General features: G+C 35.5%; 2 protein-coding genes and 1 non-coding gene across 3 annotated transcripts; all 3 read right to left on the reverse strand.

Annotated features, from left to right (window-relative positions):
* LOC104718052 lies at window positions 303-1,438 on the reverse strand. The gene is made up of 2 exons (XM_010435709.2): window positions 1,001-1,438; window positions 303-498 (listed from the first exon to the last, which is right to left on the reverse strand). The coding sequence occupies exons 1-2, from the start codon at window positions 1,338-1,340 to the stop codon at window positions 416-418; spliced, it is 423 nt and encodes a 140-aa protein (XP_010434011.1). The 5' UTR covers window positions 1,341-1,438; the 3' UTR covers window positions 303-415.
* On the reverse strand, window positions 6,517-6,590 carry TRNAN-GUU. The gene has a single exon. It is a non-coding gene; the product is annotated as a tRNA-Asn (tRNA).
* On the reverse strand, window positions 7,128-8,106 carry LOC104718053 (auxin-responsive protein SAUR36-like). The gene has a single exon (XM_010435711.2). It carries the CDS (start codon window positions 7,846-7,848, stop codon window positions 7,363-7,365), a length of 486 nt encoding a protein of 161 aa, XP_010434013.1. The 5' UTR covers window positions 7,849-8,106; the 3' UTR covers window positions 7,128-7,362.

Below are 18,078 nucleotides of genomic sequence, written 5' to 3' on the forward strand. Positions count from 1 at the left end.
TATATATATATATATATATATATATATATATATATATATATATATATATATATATATATATATATATATATATATATATATATATATATATATATATATATATATATATATATATATATATATATATATATATATATATATATATATATATATATATATATATATATATATATATATATATATATATATATATATATATATATATATATATATATATATATATATATATATATATATATATATATATATATATATATATATATATATATATATATATATATAAATGAATTATTTTGTGAATGTAGTACAAAAAATTATAACATTATTACAAAACAAAAACATATGTGAATATCTTTTATAAACATTCGGGATATCACAGAATTACACTGAATTTGGAAGGCCAAACTGAAATAAATTAAAGGAAGAAACTTGCAACCAAACAAAATAGACCCATTGATGCAGCAATCATGTTCGTTGATCCTCCGTTGGCGTCTCCTCCTTTACCACGCAAAGTCAAATCAATTAATATATATCCATAATTAACTTTTAACATATTTATGTACGTAAAAATTTCTATTATGGCATAAAACTGAGTTTTGATATATGTATACAACTTGTTGTACTTGACAAAGTTACGCTTTTATGAGAGAACATAGTAGTTGAGTTCTACCTCAACCTCATATATTAATATAATTATGATAATCGTGTTCTTAACTTGCGTGCTAATTGATATGCATAGTTTTATATGTAATACAATTACATGCATAATCATCTATCTGAGACCAAAATGAAAAACCATATGCGTCATCGGTTAGGATTGTATATCTTTAATTTTGTTCTATTGAAAATATAACATATAGTTTGAACTTTGAACAATACTAAAAATGACAAATCATGCAAAAACAGAGATTAAATCTACAATTCTTTTTTTTTCCTTTTAAAAAAATAATTTATCATAACCACCAAAGAGAAGAAGAAGAGAGAATATTGAAGTAGGTACCTTTACAGGCATATTTCTCGAAAACGCCACAGGCCTCGTGGACTAGGTTGTAGCGGGCTTGGGTGATGCTGGCGTTGGACGGATGTGCAAGGAAATTGTCGCAGAGACAAGTCACTTGCGTGCTGCCCGCCGATTTGAGATCAGTGCAGCATTCTTCAGATGGCTTCAAATCCAAATTTACGTAGCAAAGTTCGATGATGTGTGGGAGATCCGCCAACGCACACACAGGATTCAGCTTTGGCATTGGCGGCATAGACTGTGCATCCGCGATCGCAACCGCTAGAAACAGCACCACTGTCGCAATCGCAGCCGCTGCCTTAATTTTGTTTGTGTAAGCCATGATCGCCGGCAAAAACAAAGGGTTAATCTTTTTCTATTTGTTTTTAAATGACTAGTGATTAGCTCCTCTTTTTTTTTCTGTGTTGTATGTGACTTCTCCAAAGTACATTATCATATATTTATATAGAGTCATGAACTTATTTTGATATAACTAAAATAACATATTAACATGAGTCGTGTTGTTTTGGCTTCACAATGTTGACCAATTGTGTACGACTTTCCTGTAAGACATTTGATTTGTTGATTTGGTCGGAGAATATATATTAATTTATTTTTGAAAAAGCAAGGAAGTGGAACTAAATTTCGGGTATGGCTTTTTGTATTAAAACGTGAGAACCACTTCTTTTGTACAACTTTATGCAAGACAAGAAAAAAGTGCTATTCTATTTCATGGAAAATGTAAAATATAATTTCCTTTTTTTCTATATTAGTCCATTCGAACTTATCTTATGTTCGTTAGTGGGTTATTAATTTTGGAAGATTGTTTGAGCAAGAGAGGTGGAGACTATGCCTAATCTTTTTAAGTGTACGTTAGAACATATGGCACTTCTCATAAAAAAAATCAGTTATAAGATCAAAGAATTGGAAAAAACTTCTAATAATGATTTGGATTTGGTCTGTAAAACAAACAAAACATAATTCTAACATTTAAGTATAATAATAACTTTTCTTTAGTACAAGCTAAGCCCTAATTTTAGTTTTGGTAAAAAGCTCTATAAGTTATATATATTTGATTTAGTCTTACTTGATAATTTACACCACTAAGAAAAAAATTGTTCCACCTGTTTGACTTTCTCATAATGGTTAAGTTTCTGTTAAGTTTCTTGGGTTACTTATTGCTTTGAATTTCAATGGCAAGGCACAAATTTTTGTATCAATTTGATTATAATTTTTAATTTATCACTACTTGATAAGTTACTCCATTAAAATACAGTTTTTTGGTTAAAATTAAAATACAGTTTTTTTTTGTTGAAATTAAAATACAGTTTCTAAAGCATCTTCCTTGGCTTTCTTAGAAATTAGAATCATTCAGTTTTTCCCAAATTTAGTCAATGCTCTGTAACAGCTTTCTGAACATTTCAATGGCAGAGTACTAATTTTTGTATTTAATTGATTAAGAACCACAAAGGGAGAAGGATTCAGATGACCAGTTACCAATAATCGTAAAACAAGTCATTAATAGGTATAATCCGTGATTTATTAAGGAAGTAAAAAAAGATTGCATTCTATAAAGTATAAATGTCCAGTAAAATTAGCTTTCAAAAAGAAAAAGAAAAATGTCAGGTAAAATTAAACATTAGTTTAGTTAAATTATTTTAAAATCATCATTAAACTATATAGTCTTCAAAAAAACTATATGGTATTAATATTAAGCAAGATTTATCAGAAAATTAGGTCTCAGTTAATAAACAAACAAGAGTGGTAATGTGTAACAATGCTTCTGAATGTTTATCAAAAATGGAGGAAAATATAGTAAGGCTCCTGCTTTTTACATTATTCCCCCTTAAAACATTACTGATGCTGCACACTTTATGAAGAAAAAAATATTGGGGTGCTAAGTCTCAACACTTGTAAAAAAAAAACGGTATAAGGTGTATTAGAACTCAAGACGTTATGGGTATATAAGGGAAAAACCGAAAAAGCTCCATATCACCATCCTTTGTGATTCGAACCTTCGATTTCAGAAAATAATGCACAAATTATTTAACTTTCAATCAACATTTAATTTATACGGAGTATATAGTAATTGTTCTTGTCAAGTCGTTTAGTTCTTAAACAGGTCGGATATTAAGGACACCCATTTGACACAAATGGTGTTTAGCCTCCCAAGATGCTTAAGGGATTTAACCAATAGTATGCGCAATAGGAAGGTTCGAGAAAGGTGGATTTTAATATTTACTTGGTGAAAGTACAGTGACTTCATTGATTGATTAACCCGGTTTGATAGTCCGGTTTACGATCAATCAATTTGGGCTAAGTTGATTTGGTTTGGTTCATGGACAAACCAATTTGAAATTTTAATTAAATTAATGTTTGATTTAAAATAAATGCTGGATCGGATTTGATAGATTTTTTAAAAAAGAATTCGATTAAGGGGTTAACAAAAATCGGTTTGTGTTGTGTTTGATTTGGCCATGGGTTTTACACACAAAAAAAAAACTAAAAAAAAAAATAAATAAATAATCAAAAGTTTTTTTTTGGATAAACATATGCTTCATTCCATTAACATAAAACACAACATACAACATAAAGATCATTGTTTAAGATACATAAAAAAAATAGTGATGAAAGCCATTGCAATAAAGAGATAGAGGTCATCGAGATTGTAAACTTAAGAGCTATGAGCCAATTCCTTGCAAGGGATTTGGAACCTGTGAGGTCAAGAAATAATGATGCTTCTTCCATGAATACTTTGATGGATGAAGAGATGGTCATTGTCCTGGATTGAAGACCAAGCGGCGTTGAGGAAGCTAAGGCTGAGAACATCTTCAGAAAGAAGATGTCTACCCGAAGGAGGTCTTTGCCAAAGATTTAAGTGTTATGATTGATGATAGGTGAAGGGTTGGTAGTGGTTTTAGGTTCATAAGTGAAACGCTTGAAGGTGTTGTGGTAACCCCCACTACATTGAGTTGGGATCATAATACCACTAATTTTCAGGTTCTTAGGTGGAAACTTCAAAAAGTTGATGAGAAACATTTTATAGGGCTTAGGAAATCAGACGAGTTAAAGGAGGGAACCTGAAGACATATCGGTAACCACAGTTCCGTATGGACTGGATCATAGTGCTGATTGTATTCAAGCTGCTAACTCCAAAGGCAGAATACCTAGGTGATACTAACAACAGGTTGTCTAAAGAAATCTTTAGCCAAACTAGCAACAATGGTAGTTTACTAACCAAATGCAGTTTTCGAACAAAAGGTTTTATAACTCTACACAAAGATTGACTAGAGTGGGAAAAAATTGAGTTCCCATCGAGCCTGGATACACACGAAGAAAGCTCTTGTGAGACACATTGTAATAATGGGCTCGAAAGCCTTATTGGGCTGAGAATTGGAAGGTCCACTATTGGAAAACCTAGTTTTCCAGTCGGAAGCAAAGGAATTGTTCAAGCGGCGGCAAGGTTGAAACGACATCTGATTCAGGGGGTAGAGCATCTCCGACGAAGGGGAGGATGCTGGGTGTGGGTTAATAGCAAGGTTGGAGGCATCGGAAGAGAACACATGGTTCTTAAGGTCACTGGTACCCAAAGGCGAAACCAAGATGAGATGGTCGTCGTGTGCTGTCGACGACTCCACCTTGCAAAACGCACATGATGGTCTAAGAGGATCTGCTGCAACAATCGTCCATACCTGGTCTAAGATCTCTTCTTGGTGAGATGAGAGCCTAGATCTGAAGGTTGCTGGATCTTCGGATACCTTCTGCGGGAAAAAGGTGGGTAGCGTATAAGAGTTGTGAGACTCTGACCAAACGCTGACCTACTTGGGTATAGAACCGGCTATTTGGTGCATGTGGTTGGGGATGGTTCTAGAGGGGTTAGAAAAGATCAAAAGCTTAAATAAAACTAGAAAGAAGAAAAAACAGAGAAAGCAAGGAACAAGAGAGAGAAATCGGGTTATATCCTGATGCCGGCAAAATTTTCTTTCACCGGCGTCGAAGAAAAACAGTGTTGAAAGTGTCTAGATTCTCGTGTCTGAGAAAAAAAAAGTCAAACTAAATCCCCTTTTTTACCCAAATGTCGTAAATAGTCAACAGTCATGATTCTTTTTTGTCTATTTTGGTAGTTTTTTAATGTTTACCTCATTTTTTATTTGTCATATTTTTTGTTTTGGTAACTATTTGATTTATCATATATTTGATTTGAGACTAATGAATCTTTTATATAGATTTGGTTCAAATAACAAGGAATATATCTTCTATTACTAATGCAAGATTTTTTTTGAGATATGTTAGACAATTTTCAATCTTTAAATATATATTTCTTTGTTTGACAAAAAAAAAATGTATTTCTTTATTTGATAAAAAAAAGAAGGATGCACACCATCTAATCCCTTATATAAAGAAAGATGATCATTGTGCTCTAAACCTAACCAAAAAAATAATTAAAAAAGCTATCTTCACTAAAAAGGAGCTAAAATAATGTCCGCACAAAATTTTAAACTTGCGTTTCTGCTCTTAACTTTTTGTCTTCTTTCTTCTCAATTCATTGCTCAAACTATTGGTAATATTGTATTTCTCTTTGTTTATTGGTTGTTAAAAATAAACCCTCTAACAAATAAACCCTATAAGAAACAGATATGCTAGATTAACCGAGCTAATTTACATTCTTTGTTTTAACTATATTGTTTTCAGGGAGATGTAACTACAAAGGTCATTGCCAAACTGATAATGATTGCAAGACCATATGCACAGGTCCGGGGGAAGATCCTACTTTTACACTATGCATTAAACATGCTCCACCTGTAGTTGATCACAAATGTTGTTGTTTCCCACACCGCCCTCCTCCATTGAAAAAATAGATGTGATCTACACTGATACATCCATATATCTTTGTATCATCACCTATTCTATGATTTTAAATTAATAAAAACTATTACCGAGATAATTTTTTTTAGTACCCGTATCATTTTTATTGTTGTTGTAAAGGTATTAATGTATGTCATCGTAAAAACAAAATGGAAAAAGGTGTTTATTTCCACCATACCGGGGGTTCGATAAGCACCTTTATGAGAAAGTCAAACAGGTGGAACAAAAGGAAATTATTATGTTTTAATTTCTAATTTATCACTACTTGATAAGTTACTCCATTAAAATACAGTTTTTTAGTTGAAATTAAAATACAGTTTTTTTGGTTGAAATTAAAATACAGTTTCTAAAGCCTCTTCTTTGACTTTCTTAGAAATTAGAATTATTCAGTTTTTACCAAGTTGCTTTGGTTAGTCATTGCTCTGTAACAGCTTTCCTGAACATTTCAATGGCAGAGTACTAATTTTTGTATTTAACTAATTAAGAACCACAAAGGGAGAAGGATTCCGATGCATGAAAAAAAAGTATGATCTCTTAAATTCATGCTTAGGAGCAAATATGTGTCTATTCATTCACAAAAATTTGAAAGAAAAGGGAGTGTTTGGTTCGTTTGCTGCCTTTAGTTCTTGTTTGGTTTAAATAAAAGAAAAACACGCTAGAGAGAGGGGTCGAACCTCTGACCTTGTGGTTAACAGCCACACGCTCTAACCAACTGAGCTACTCCAGCTTGACGTTGAAAATATCACACGACTTTAACTTTAAGATAAGAATTTATATTTAATAACCACATTTAGAAAGTTAATTGTTAATCTCCGTATGAAGTTTTTAAAGTTTAAACGTTTGTTTCAAATAAACTAAGGGAGCTATACAAATCATTAAGACTTAATCTTAAAATTTTGTTTTGTACATTTATTAAATCTACTAAATATGTAACAAATTCAAAATCTGAAACACATTTTTTTATTACCTCACAGTGAACCTTGGACTAATCTATTCACCATATATCAATAATAATTCCCTTGTGTAACTTTAACTGGTTACTAACTAAAACCAACATCAACAATATTGTACCTATATGCTTTTCCAAGACGAACATATGGAGTTTGGAGTAACATTTTATTCCGAACTTCGATTTTTTCAGCATGTTAGATAACTTTCAAAATCATAAGATTCATAACTAGAGATAACCCCATGTCAAAAAATAAATCTTGACCTACCCATGTTGATATGAGATTTTTATGATACGTGATAGGTACCACCAATGTATATGTACCATACAAATCACTTGTATGAAATAAACAAAACAACAAATAACATAAATCTAGATTATACTGAATACGACAAACTGATAAAATAAAAATTATTATCTCATTACAAATCTGTGTTTGTATGGGTCGTATAACCTATCAACTTGATATTCACACAAACTTGACATTTGACTCTTTGGTAAAAAAAAAAAAAAAAAGAAGCTAAAACGGTAAAAATAAAAGAGGTGAAAATTAGAGAATCTTAAAACTTCTCTTCCGTCGGGAGTGATCCCATGCGGCGATCCTCATCTGAACCTTTTCAAAATCCGATACACGACAAGGTATCATAATCCGACCCGGTTGATCAAACCCGTATACAAGCTCCGCCTGCTCCAGCAACTCTCCGAACAGAGGATGGTTAAAGTAAATAACCGGAACCACCACACGCCGCGTATCGTCGCCGGATTCCCCAACGTGAACCACTAAATGTCCTTTAGGAACTGCCGGCGTCTTCTGCTCGTCACCTAACCGAGTCCGACCCGGTTTCATTCCTCCTCCGCACAGTCTATTAGCTCCACGACGGAGACACCGCCGTGCTAAAGAGTAAATTTTTGTAACCGGGTTGAGAATTCCGGTTAGGCATTGGCGTTTCCCGGTTTTGTTTCTTCTACTTCGGATTATCCATTTGAAGATCTTGACGAATCTGTGTCCGATCTTGAAACCTCGGAGCCTCTTCATTGTTTTTAAGTTTATTCCCCAAAAAAAAAAACAGAGACTTCGGAAAAAAAAAATGGAACCTTTCGGAGAATTGTCTTAAAACTGCGTTTGAGAATTAGAGAATATGATCTGATCGAAAATTTCGAAACTTTGGATTCTGCTATATGTCTCTCTCTGTGTTTTGTGTTACAGTTTAAGATGAAGAAGAAGAGTGATTTGATTCTGAGAACAAAGAGAGCAAAGCAACCTCTTTTTATAGCCTCCGAGGTGTGACCGTTGAATGGTTAATATGTGTGTCCGTGCGCGGTGTATACATGTGCATGATGTATTATTTTCCAAATTTAACATGTCACTAATACAAAAAAAAAAAAAAAAAAATTGGTTTAAAATGTAAATTCATAGCAATTTCTTTTAGTTTTTAGTTTTTTTTTTTTTGGTCAAACCACTTGACTTGTTCTCATAAACTCTAAGTACAAGGAAGAGTACACAAAGATCCAAATTCTAAAACAAAAATACAACAAAGGCAATCCAAAATGTCATACAAAGAGAGATAGTAAATATAGGCAAATGATCCAAGAGAGCTTTGAGACGCTAGCTAAGAAGCAATTTCTTTTAGTTTATTATTGTCGTTTTTTGGAAAGATTTTTACTTGTTCGTATCACGAGATGTTTATGTTTATCGATTCTTCCATTGATGTTTTATGCCACGAGGCTACTATGTCTTATGTGTAAAGACCAAACTCTTGATTCAAGATCTGTCAAATGGTTGAATAAAATAACATGTTCTTCACGGTTTTATTCATAATTTGAGAACAAAAATTTGACATTACGAAGATGTTGGGGAAAATAACGTAAGGGAGATGTTCTGAACCGGTTAATCATCTATAAACCGGTCATGGTTTAGTACTCATCAAAAGTAATACTATTAATAAACTTAAACTAACTGAACTTAAGATTTTTTTGTGACCGTATCTTTATGTTTGGTGTCTTTCGTTGGTGAATAGTCATACTTGGCTTAGCGATTCCAAGGTCAACCCTCCAATTAATGAGCAAAGGGTTTTCAAAGTCAATCGCAAGTACATTCGTAGTTTCGTACGATAATATGCAAAGTTGACCTAAACGTTTCGTTTATTTGTCCAAAACAAAAAAAAGACCTAAAGGTTTCGTTGTAGTTTTTTTTGGTCACCTTAGAATTTAAATGCAAGCTAATAGCTATGTCTTAGAGACCATATGTCCGTATATGTTTTAATTTGGGTTTTTAACTATCTTTCTATCTTTCGATGACACTGAGAGTTTGAGAACTCATTTGTTTTTTTCAATCTATATATGGTCAAGAACTCTTATTTCCGATCGAAGGCATTTGGCATGATATATATATGTTCACCAGTCCTAACGCAACAAAATAAAACAGTAGCTAGTCAAACTTTATGATCATTACACAAAACTACACAAGTGAGTAAAAGTAATGCTTCTTGTTGTAATTTCATCTATATATTCCAATTGTACTTTATTGTTATTATTATATATATTAATCATTTATATGGTCAATATGTCGTTTAGTGTACATGCACATATGGGTTTTGTCTATCAGTCTACTATGTATATAGAATAATTAAGTCTTAGTCCACATTTAATAAGATTGAACTCGATTCATATTATATATAAAGGATAACATAAACGGCCATGTTTAAAGATATAGCCCAGATATGGATATCAAATGAAAACCTTCTACACAGATTTTAAATTATTTCAGTTTTTAATTATAAAACATATATAATCGGATAATGAAGAAGACAAAAGCCAAGCATGTGTGTTGGAGAGACATGGAGTTGGGATTTGGTCGGCAGTCGGCACGGCGCGTGCGATCTGTGTAATATGTTTCGGTTCACAGAAAGTGCCTTCTTTTTTCCTTTCAATTTTCTCTTCACATCAAAATATTTCAAAATTGTGAAATGTGTATTATGTATATGAATAAGACATGTTTTTGACACCGTCTGAGATTTTTCTTTTTCTTTTGTGTGGCCAAAATTGAAAATTCCACAAGGTACAGACTTTTGTAGTCATTTGATATCAGTATGACAAACTTATTGGGCAAATTCTTTTATTTATAAGCATTATAAAGGGTTAGCCAAATTTGATTTTGGATCAGAAGTGTTTAAACATATTTACCACCATTTTAGAAGAAGTGAAGAACCAATTATGTATTACACGATTATTAAAAATGAAAGAAAAAGAAGTATTTGTTCGGCCAAAAGAATAATGGAAAGAAAGAAATTGGGAGGCTTTATGGAAGGGAAGCATTGAAAGTAACAAATTTATGTACTTTTGTGTACCTAATTTTGAAGCATTCGGTACAATACATCCGTGATGGATTTATTCTTTCCAAATCTATTTTGTAATATATTTATGACAAAGTCATATTAGCTAACATGGAAAAGGTGGTTTTTATTTACTTCTATTGGATAAATCATAGTTGAGTTGTTACTTGTTGCAGGATACTTTAGAGTTGAAAAAAACTCGTCGATTATGTACTTAAGCATGCGATTAATTTGATAATATTTTTGCAAACTGTGTATTGGTTTTGAGATCTTTGTAACGTAACTTACTTGTAGTTTTAGTCCAAGAACCATACCGTACGTATATATCATATGAACACTCCGACACCAAAAAATCTCACCCAAAATTGTTAAAGGAAGTTACATATATAATCACAATTAGCAACAAAAGGAATACAAATCTTAAGATATTAACCAGATAATCTAGGAGTATCTAAATATTGTCAAAAAAACAAAAAAACTAGGAGTATATACTCCTAGTTCAAAAAATATTTCTAAATAACCAGTTCAAAAAAGCTTCACATGATACGTAATAATTGCATGCCTTCACTACAATAACTCAAGATGCAACTTTTGATGATAATTTGGAGTTTTTAATTTAGAACATGACTTAATTATTTGTAAAACAAATACATCGCATCAGCTAATTCGTCGTGTTAATAAATTAATTAATTAATTAATAGTACTGAATAGACCACATGAATCCTCTCGAGCCGAGGATTCAAATAATGACAAATTTTAATATGTAGTTCTGTATACAGGGAACATTGCAAGAATAAAAGTTATATCAGTTCTTTATAAATTCTTGAGATGTACTTAATTGTAATGATGTAAACAGGTTTTTAAAAAAATTTAGTGATGTTGGACTTTAAATGAAAAAAAAAAAAAAAATACAATTGGTTTAACGTTTAGCTAAGCATTTGTGTTATGGAACACAATTTTCAAAGACTGAATTTGGCATCGCCTTCGAATCGAACTCCAATATTAGAAGATGTTGCGTATTTAATCCCGACAAGTCACTATTTTATGATCGAACAAAGTGTCTACTTAAGAGAATAGAAATAGCAATTGAAATGGTGTTGAGCGTGTGGTTTGGTGACGAGATTGATCAGAATGATCTTCTATATGCCTAGGGGTTAAAGATTAATAAGCTGGCTTGAGTGGATGTGAACGCTCAAAAAAAGAATCGACAATATATATGGCAATCAACACTAACTGCTGAACAATTTGGACAGAACAAAATACTAACATCGAAAGACTAAGGTAAGTAAAACATCAGATATATGTTTGGAGACAAGAAGACAATCTTATCTATTAAAATAAAAAATTGTTAAACTTGTTGTTAATCCACCAATCACGGATCTCAATGTTTTTGCTGCTAAATCTCTAACCATGTTCTTATTCTTTTGACCTTTTCTGAATAGAATCCAACAGGAAACTAGTTAATAATTATCATCACTTACTATTCGTATAGTAAGATTCGCTTATGTCATATATTTAGTTTATTGGATCTTTCAAGTTATGTATAGTTGAAGTTGAACTATCCACTTACTTGATTTGGGGGAATAAAACATATAATAACATCTCTACCAATTAAACGACAATGAAAATATAATGATTTATAAAATAAAAAATTTCCCATGGCAACAATCGATATATATTCCATGTTATTTTTATTTACACAATAGACTTTTTTTTTTTTGTCAAATTATTTACACAATAGACAATACTAATATATACTCCTAAATTCATTATCATAAGCTTGCTTCACTCCAACAAGTAGAAATAACAAAAAACATAACTAGTATTTTAAACATTTTAAATTTCTCAATATGCACTACCATTTTCATAAATTAGGATAGGGACTTAAATTTCTCAATACGCAATTAAACTCGTATGGTTTTGGGAGGTTGTTTTAATTCTGGACCATTAGATCATCTATATCCCTCATATTAAGGAGGAGATGTCTTCAAATTAAAAAATATTAGATAAAGAAAAATATTAATTAAATTGTTTTAGTGTCTTAAAACATTATAATTTTAAATTTTTTCGTGAAGAAAATCACTAGCCAACGCACCTGCAGAAGATCTAACTCAGCAGTCGGAATGCAAAAACATCAAACATTTATTGTTGAATTTTAGATCAGTAACTAAAAATAAAATTAGCTAAGAAGGCGTAGAGAAGTAGGCGACTTCTCTCCCAGGCCCGATTCCCAAGGCGCTAAAAAGAGTTCGAAAAGTTCAAAAAAACAGATCTCACCTACTCATTATTACTAAAAGCGGCTGAAACCATCGGTCCGTTAACTCTCTTTGCCATATTCAACAGTCAATTCAGAATACCGGTGAAGGCTCTCCGTCCCCGGAACTGGTATAATTGGTTTTTTCCGGCTGTTCCTTCAGTATGGTATGGCCTTTCTCCATCCGTTTTTTCTTCGTTAATCCTTTTACAACTGTGTAACCTTTTTGCAACCTTTTGAACCATATAACCCTTTACACCCCTTTCCTTTTTACCAAACCTATTGCCCATTCTCATCAATCCTAACTATCCCACTGCATCCACGGTAGCCACTATCTTGGTCGCCTTGAATTGATGGACAAAAGAATACTCTATCATCTCAAAGGTAAAGGAATGTAGACTGTAACCCCTCCTCCACCTCGTCGAAGAATCTGAGCTCCTGACCTTGATACTTCACCCCTCATCGAAGAAAACTCCTTAACTCTTCTGGGAAGACTTACCAATCCCTCAGCTCAAAGAATATGGTCTATGTTCCCATTTCTGGTCAACAGATGAGACCTAAAAGGGAAAGCAACTGGGTCAGATCTAGGTAGGGGAGTTTTTCAGTTCAGATTTGAATTTGAAGAAGATATTCAGAAAGTACTCGCTAACAGACCTTACCACTACGACTACTGGATGGTGATACTACAAAGATGGGAACCGGTGATCTCGGCTTCCTTCCCGTCTATCATTCTGTTCTGGATTGAAGTACAAGGCCTCCCAAAACACTACTGGCAACCTGAAATGTTGTAGACTATTGGTGAAGACCTAGGCCAAGTGGAGGATATGGAGAAAACATACACAACAACCAAAGTTAAAGTGCAGACTGATGGCCTTAAACCTATTGATAAGGAAACGATGGTGGATTTCCCAAATGGCAGTGAAGCCCTAATCACCTTGGAGTACAAGAACCTGAAAAACCACTGCCTGCACTGTTGTATGCTCACGCATGAAAAGCAGTTCTGCCCTGAACTGAGGGAGATGAATGAGTCTCAGCTTAAGGAAACCCGACCTCAAACCTCGGAGACTAGAGGAATGTTCAGAAACTATTACACACCACAAGACAACTTCATGGCCCCAACATCTAACCCGAGCAAAGCTGCGTCTCACCGTGAACCGACTGGATCTGCTAGAACACAACCAGAAAGATCAAGGTATGACTTAAACCGCATATCAGCCTCGTCGGAAGCTCGAAGCAATGAAATGAGGGTAAATGCAAGAAGGCAGTATAATAGAGCTCACCCGTACCAGAGTGCCCGCCAATTTCACTCCTCTCCCCGCTATCTATCCAGGGACCATGGACTCCCGAATTTTCCACAGAAACAATGGCGAGAAAAAGTATCACCAGCAATTATCCCTCTGTGTGAAGAATCTGATTCATCAAGGACTAGACGACCTCCTTTGGAAAGACTGGAAGTAAACCCGGAACCCCCCCCACTCCACCGCCACCCACAACAGTTGTTCCTTCAAAAGAGCAAGTATTAAGTGAACTAAGAGAAGTTACAGTCCAATATCTCTCAGTGGCAGATTATACAGAATGCGCTGCAAGAAAACAAAGAGTCATCCAAGGAGAAGCAAGAAACTTAATGTCGGAAACAGCTGACTGCATAATTCAAAATGCATCGAATGCTATGACTCAAATATTGCCTCAGTACTCACCACGAGATATTGAACTACGAGATGGCTCTATGCCACCTGAAAAGTTCCCACATGAAGAACAAGCGGCCTTAAGCATCGAGGAACCTGACAAAATGGTAAAGAGAGGAAGGGGACGAACTCCCCTAGCAAAACCAGCATCTAAACCAGTTCTACACCTTGTAGGAGCAAAAAGCCAAAAAATGAATTTAGCTAATGGCTCCCCAAAGAAATCAATCAACTCAAAAGTAAACCAAAAGAGAGGAGATAACCAAGCCAGCTCGAGCAAGAACAAACCTATGAAAGAGAGGCTATCACAGCAACCATCAGCAGACAAGAGTATCCCTCCTGGTGGTGCTTTGATACCGGCAATAACAAAGAAGAAGGTGGATTTTCAAAATCCACCAAATCCGCTTCCTTAAAGATTCTGAGCTGGAACTGTTGTGGGTTGGGGAATCCCACAACAGCCCGGCGGATTCGTGAGATACAGACAAAGATCTCACCTGACATTATATTCCTCATGGAGACCAAAAATGGTGATGAAATGGTTAAAAAATCATTAGATGGGCTAAAGTTTAAATATCACCTACTTGTCTCCCCACATAGTCCATGAGGAGGGGGTTTAGCTCTACTCTGGAATCAAAATGTGGAAGTGACCATCCTGGAGTCCTGCAAAGACTACATCGACACCTGCATTAGTGCGGAAGGAAAATCATTCTATTCCACTTTTGTCTATGGCGAACCAGACCGATCAAAAAGAAAACTTAGCTGGGATAAACTCACAACAATTGGGACCATTCGGGAGGAACCATGGTACCTGACAGGAGACTTCAATGATATAATTGATGCGTCTGAGAAACAAGGAGGACCTCCAAGGGGTGAAGGCTCATTCACTGATATCCGTACTTTCATGTCGGAATGCGACCTGTACGATCTAAGGCACTTAGGAAACTTCCTATCCTGGAGAGGTAAAAGAAATGACCACATCGTGTTCTATCATTTAGACAGAGCAATGTCAAATGGAGCTTGGGCAGAACAGTACCCTTTGAGCAGATGCGACATACCTCCGGTTTGAAGGCTCTGATCATAGACCTATACTCACCTATCTCGACCTGTCACAGAAAAAGAAAAAAGGTCTGTTCAGATATGATCGACGCCTAAAAGACAGTATTGAGATTAAAGAACTGATCGACAGGGTTTGGAAGATAAATGATCAAGAAGGAGTAGACGAAAAACTTTCCAGATGCCGACGAGAAATTATTCTTTGGTCGAGAGAGAAACACAAAAACAGTAAAGAGGAAATAGACACCCTAAGAGCATAACTGGAAGAAGCCATGACATGCCAAGATGCAAGCCATGAGACTATTCTCCATTTAAATAGTTGCCTCCTCAAAGCCTATAAGGAGGAAGAAGAGTTCTGGAAGCAAAGGAGTAGACAGATGTGGTTGACTTTGGGTGACAAGAACTCGGGTTATTTTCATGCCATCACAAGAGGAAGACAAGCTGTTAACAAATTTGCTGTAATTGAGGATGAAAATGGAACACATGTGTTTAAAGAAGAGCATATAGGGCGCGTAATTACTGAATACTTTACAAAGCTCTTTACCACCTCGGAGGGAGAGAGACTTACCACGGTAGAGGAGGCTATTGATATTTTTATCTCACCAGAAATGAACCAAGCCCTAATAACAATACCATCTAAGGAGGAAATCAAAAAAGCGTGTTTCTCCATTCATGCTGACAAAGCCCCAGGACCAGATGGGTTCTCAGCGAGCTTCTTTTAAACACATTGGGATACAGTTGGACCAAACATCATTTTGGAAGTACAAAGCTCCTTCACCTTAGGAGATATGCCGGAAAAGATAAATCAGGCTCATGTTCGACTCATACCAAAGCACTTGAGTCCAACAAAAATGGTGGACTATAGACCGATTGCACTCTGCTCTGTGTTTTACAAGATCTTATCTAAAGTGCTAACAAAACGACTCCAACCTCTCCTACAACACATTATTTCAGAAAACCCGTCAGCTTTCGTGCCAAAAAGAGCAATCACAGATAATGTATTAATCACTCATGAAGTGTTACATTACCTAAAAAAATCTGGAGCAAAAGAGAGATGTTATATGGCGGTTAAAACCGATATGAGCAAAGCTTATGACCGCATTGAGTGGGAATTCATACGGCTAGTGATGGAGAAAATGGGGTTTCACCAAACCTTGATCAAATGGATCATGTCGTGTATCACCTCGGTCTCTTATTCATACCTGCTCAACGGATCAGCACAGTGATCAGTGTACCCTGAGAGAGGAATTCGCCAAGGGGACCCTTTGTCACCATACATCTTCATACTATGTAGTGAGATCCTGTCAGGTTTATGCAGGCAAGCACATAATGAAGATAGGCTGCAGGGAGTGAGGGTATCAAAAACAAGCCCCAAGATAAATCACTTACTGTTTGCGGATGATACCATGTTTTTCTGTCGCTCAGACTGAGAGGGTTGTGAAGAACTAATGCAAATCCTACAAAAATATGAAAAAACTTCAGGACAGATGATCAACAAAGCAAAATCTGCGATCACCTTCTCAGCAAAAACAACAGAAAACAAGAGAAACGTAGCGAAGCTGATCCTAGGTATCCAACAAGTTGGAGGATTAGGAAAGTACTTAGGATTACCTGAATCATTTGGTAGAAAGAAGAAGGATATGTTCAATAGCATCATCGATAGAATCAATCAACGCTCCAAAAGCTGGTCCACTAGGTTCCTTTCCACAGATGGAAAAACCACCATGATCAAAGTGGTTCTATCTGCGATTCCTACACATACCATGTCCTGCTTTAAATTGCCAGGATCACTCTGCAAAAGGATCCAATCTCTACTCACCCGGTTTTGGTGGGACACATCTCCTGATAAGCGAAAGATGTGTTGGATCTCATGGGATAAAATGACAAAATCTAAAAGAGACGGAGGATTAGGGTTTAGAGACGTGACCATTTTCAATGATGCACTCCTGGCCTAGATAAGCTGGAGAATTCTTACTAAGCCGACCTCCTTACTGGCTAGAATCCTTCAGGGGAAATATTGCCAGCATACACCGTTCCTTGAGAGCGTGGTACCGAATTCTGCATCACATGGTTGGCGAGGAATATGTATAGGCCGTGATTTGCTAAAGGAAAAATTGGGAAAAGCAATAGGATCAGGACATAATACCAAGGTATGGGAAGAACCATGGATATCCCTTTCAGAACCGCTCATTCCTATGGGACCACCCCCAGAACATTGCAAAGATATGACGGTGGCTGCACTGATACGACCAAATGCTACAGAGTGGGATGTGATGAAGATCCGTGAGACACTTCCCAGTATGAACAACATATCCTAACTCTCAAACAACGAAAACTGGGCGCTATTGACAGATTTGTATGGCTGCCCACTCCATCGGGGGAATACTCTGCGAAATCAGGCTATCACACAGCAAAGGAGCAGGAAACAGAGAGTCAGAACCATCTGCACCAAACAATAGAGTTTGAATGGGAAAAAGAGCTCTGGAACGCCAAATGCTTACCCAAAATAAAGTTCCTCATCTGGAAGGTGCTGCGTGATGCTCTTCCCTTGGGAAATAACTTAATGCGCCGTGGAATAAACCCAGACGCGGCTTACCCCTTCTATGGTCACGAAGAAACTTCGATTCACATGTTCTTCCACTGCTCTTTCGCTCAACAATTATGGTCCCAGGCTCCATACATATCGCAAATAGATCCAACCAAATTCTCTAGCCTACAGAAGGGAATTGAAATCATTGGTCATCTTCAGTGCCTACCGCCAACAGGTCCCATCGGTAACTCTCTTGGATTCTGGATTCTGTGGAACATTTGGAAACAACGCAATAAATGAACTTTTGAGAAGGAGAGCAACCCTACTTCGAATGTACTCAACCAGTCAATCTCCCAAACCAGAGAATGGATCGTTGCCCAAACGGCCATGGAAACCACAGGAAAAGCACAACCCA

The sequence above is a fragment of the Camelina sativa genome, chromosome 10, assembly GCF_000633955.1.
Source record: "Camelina sativa cultivar DH55 chromosome 10, Cs, whole genome shotgun sequence".
Lineage (NCBI taxonomy): Eukaryota > Viridiplantae > Streptophyta > Magnoliopsida > Brassicales > Brassicaceae > Camelina > Camelina sativa.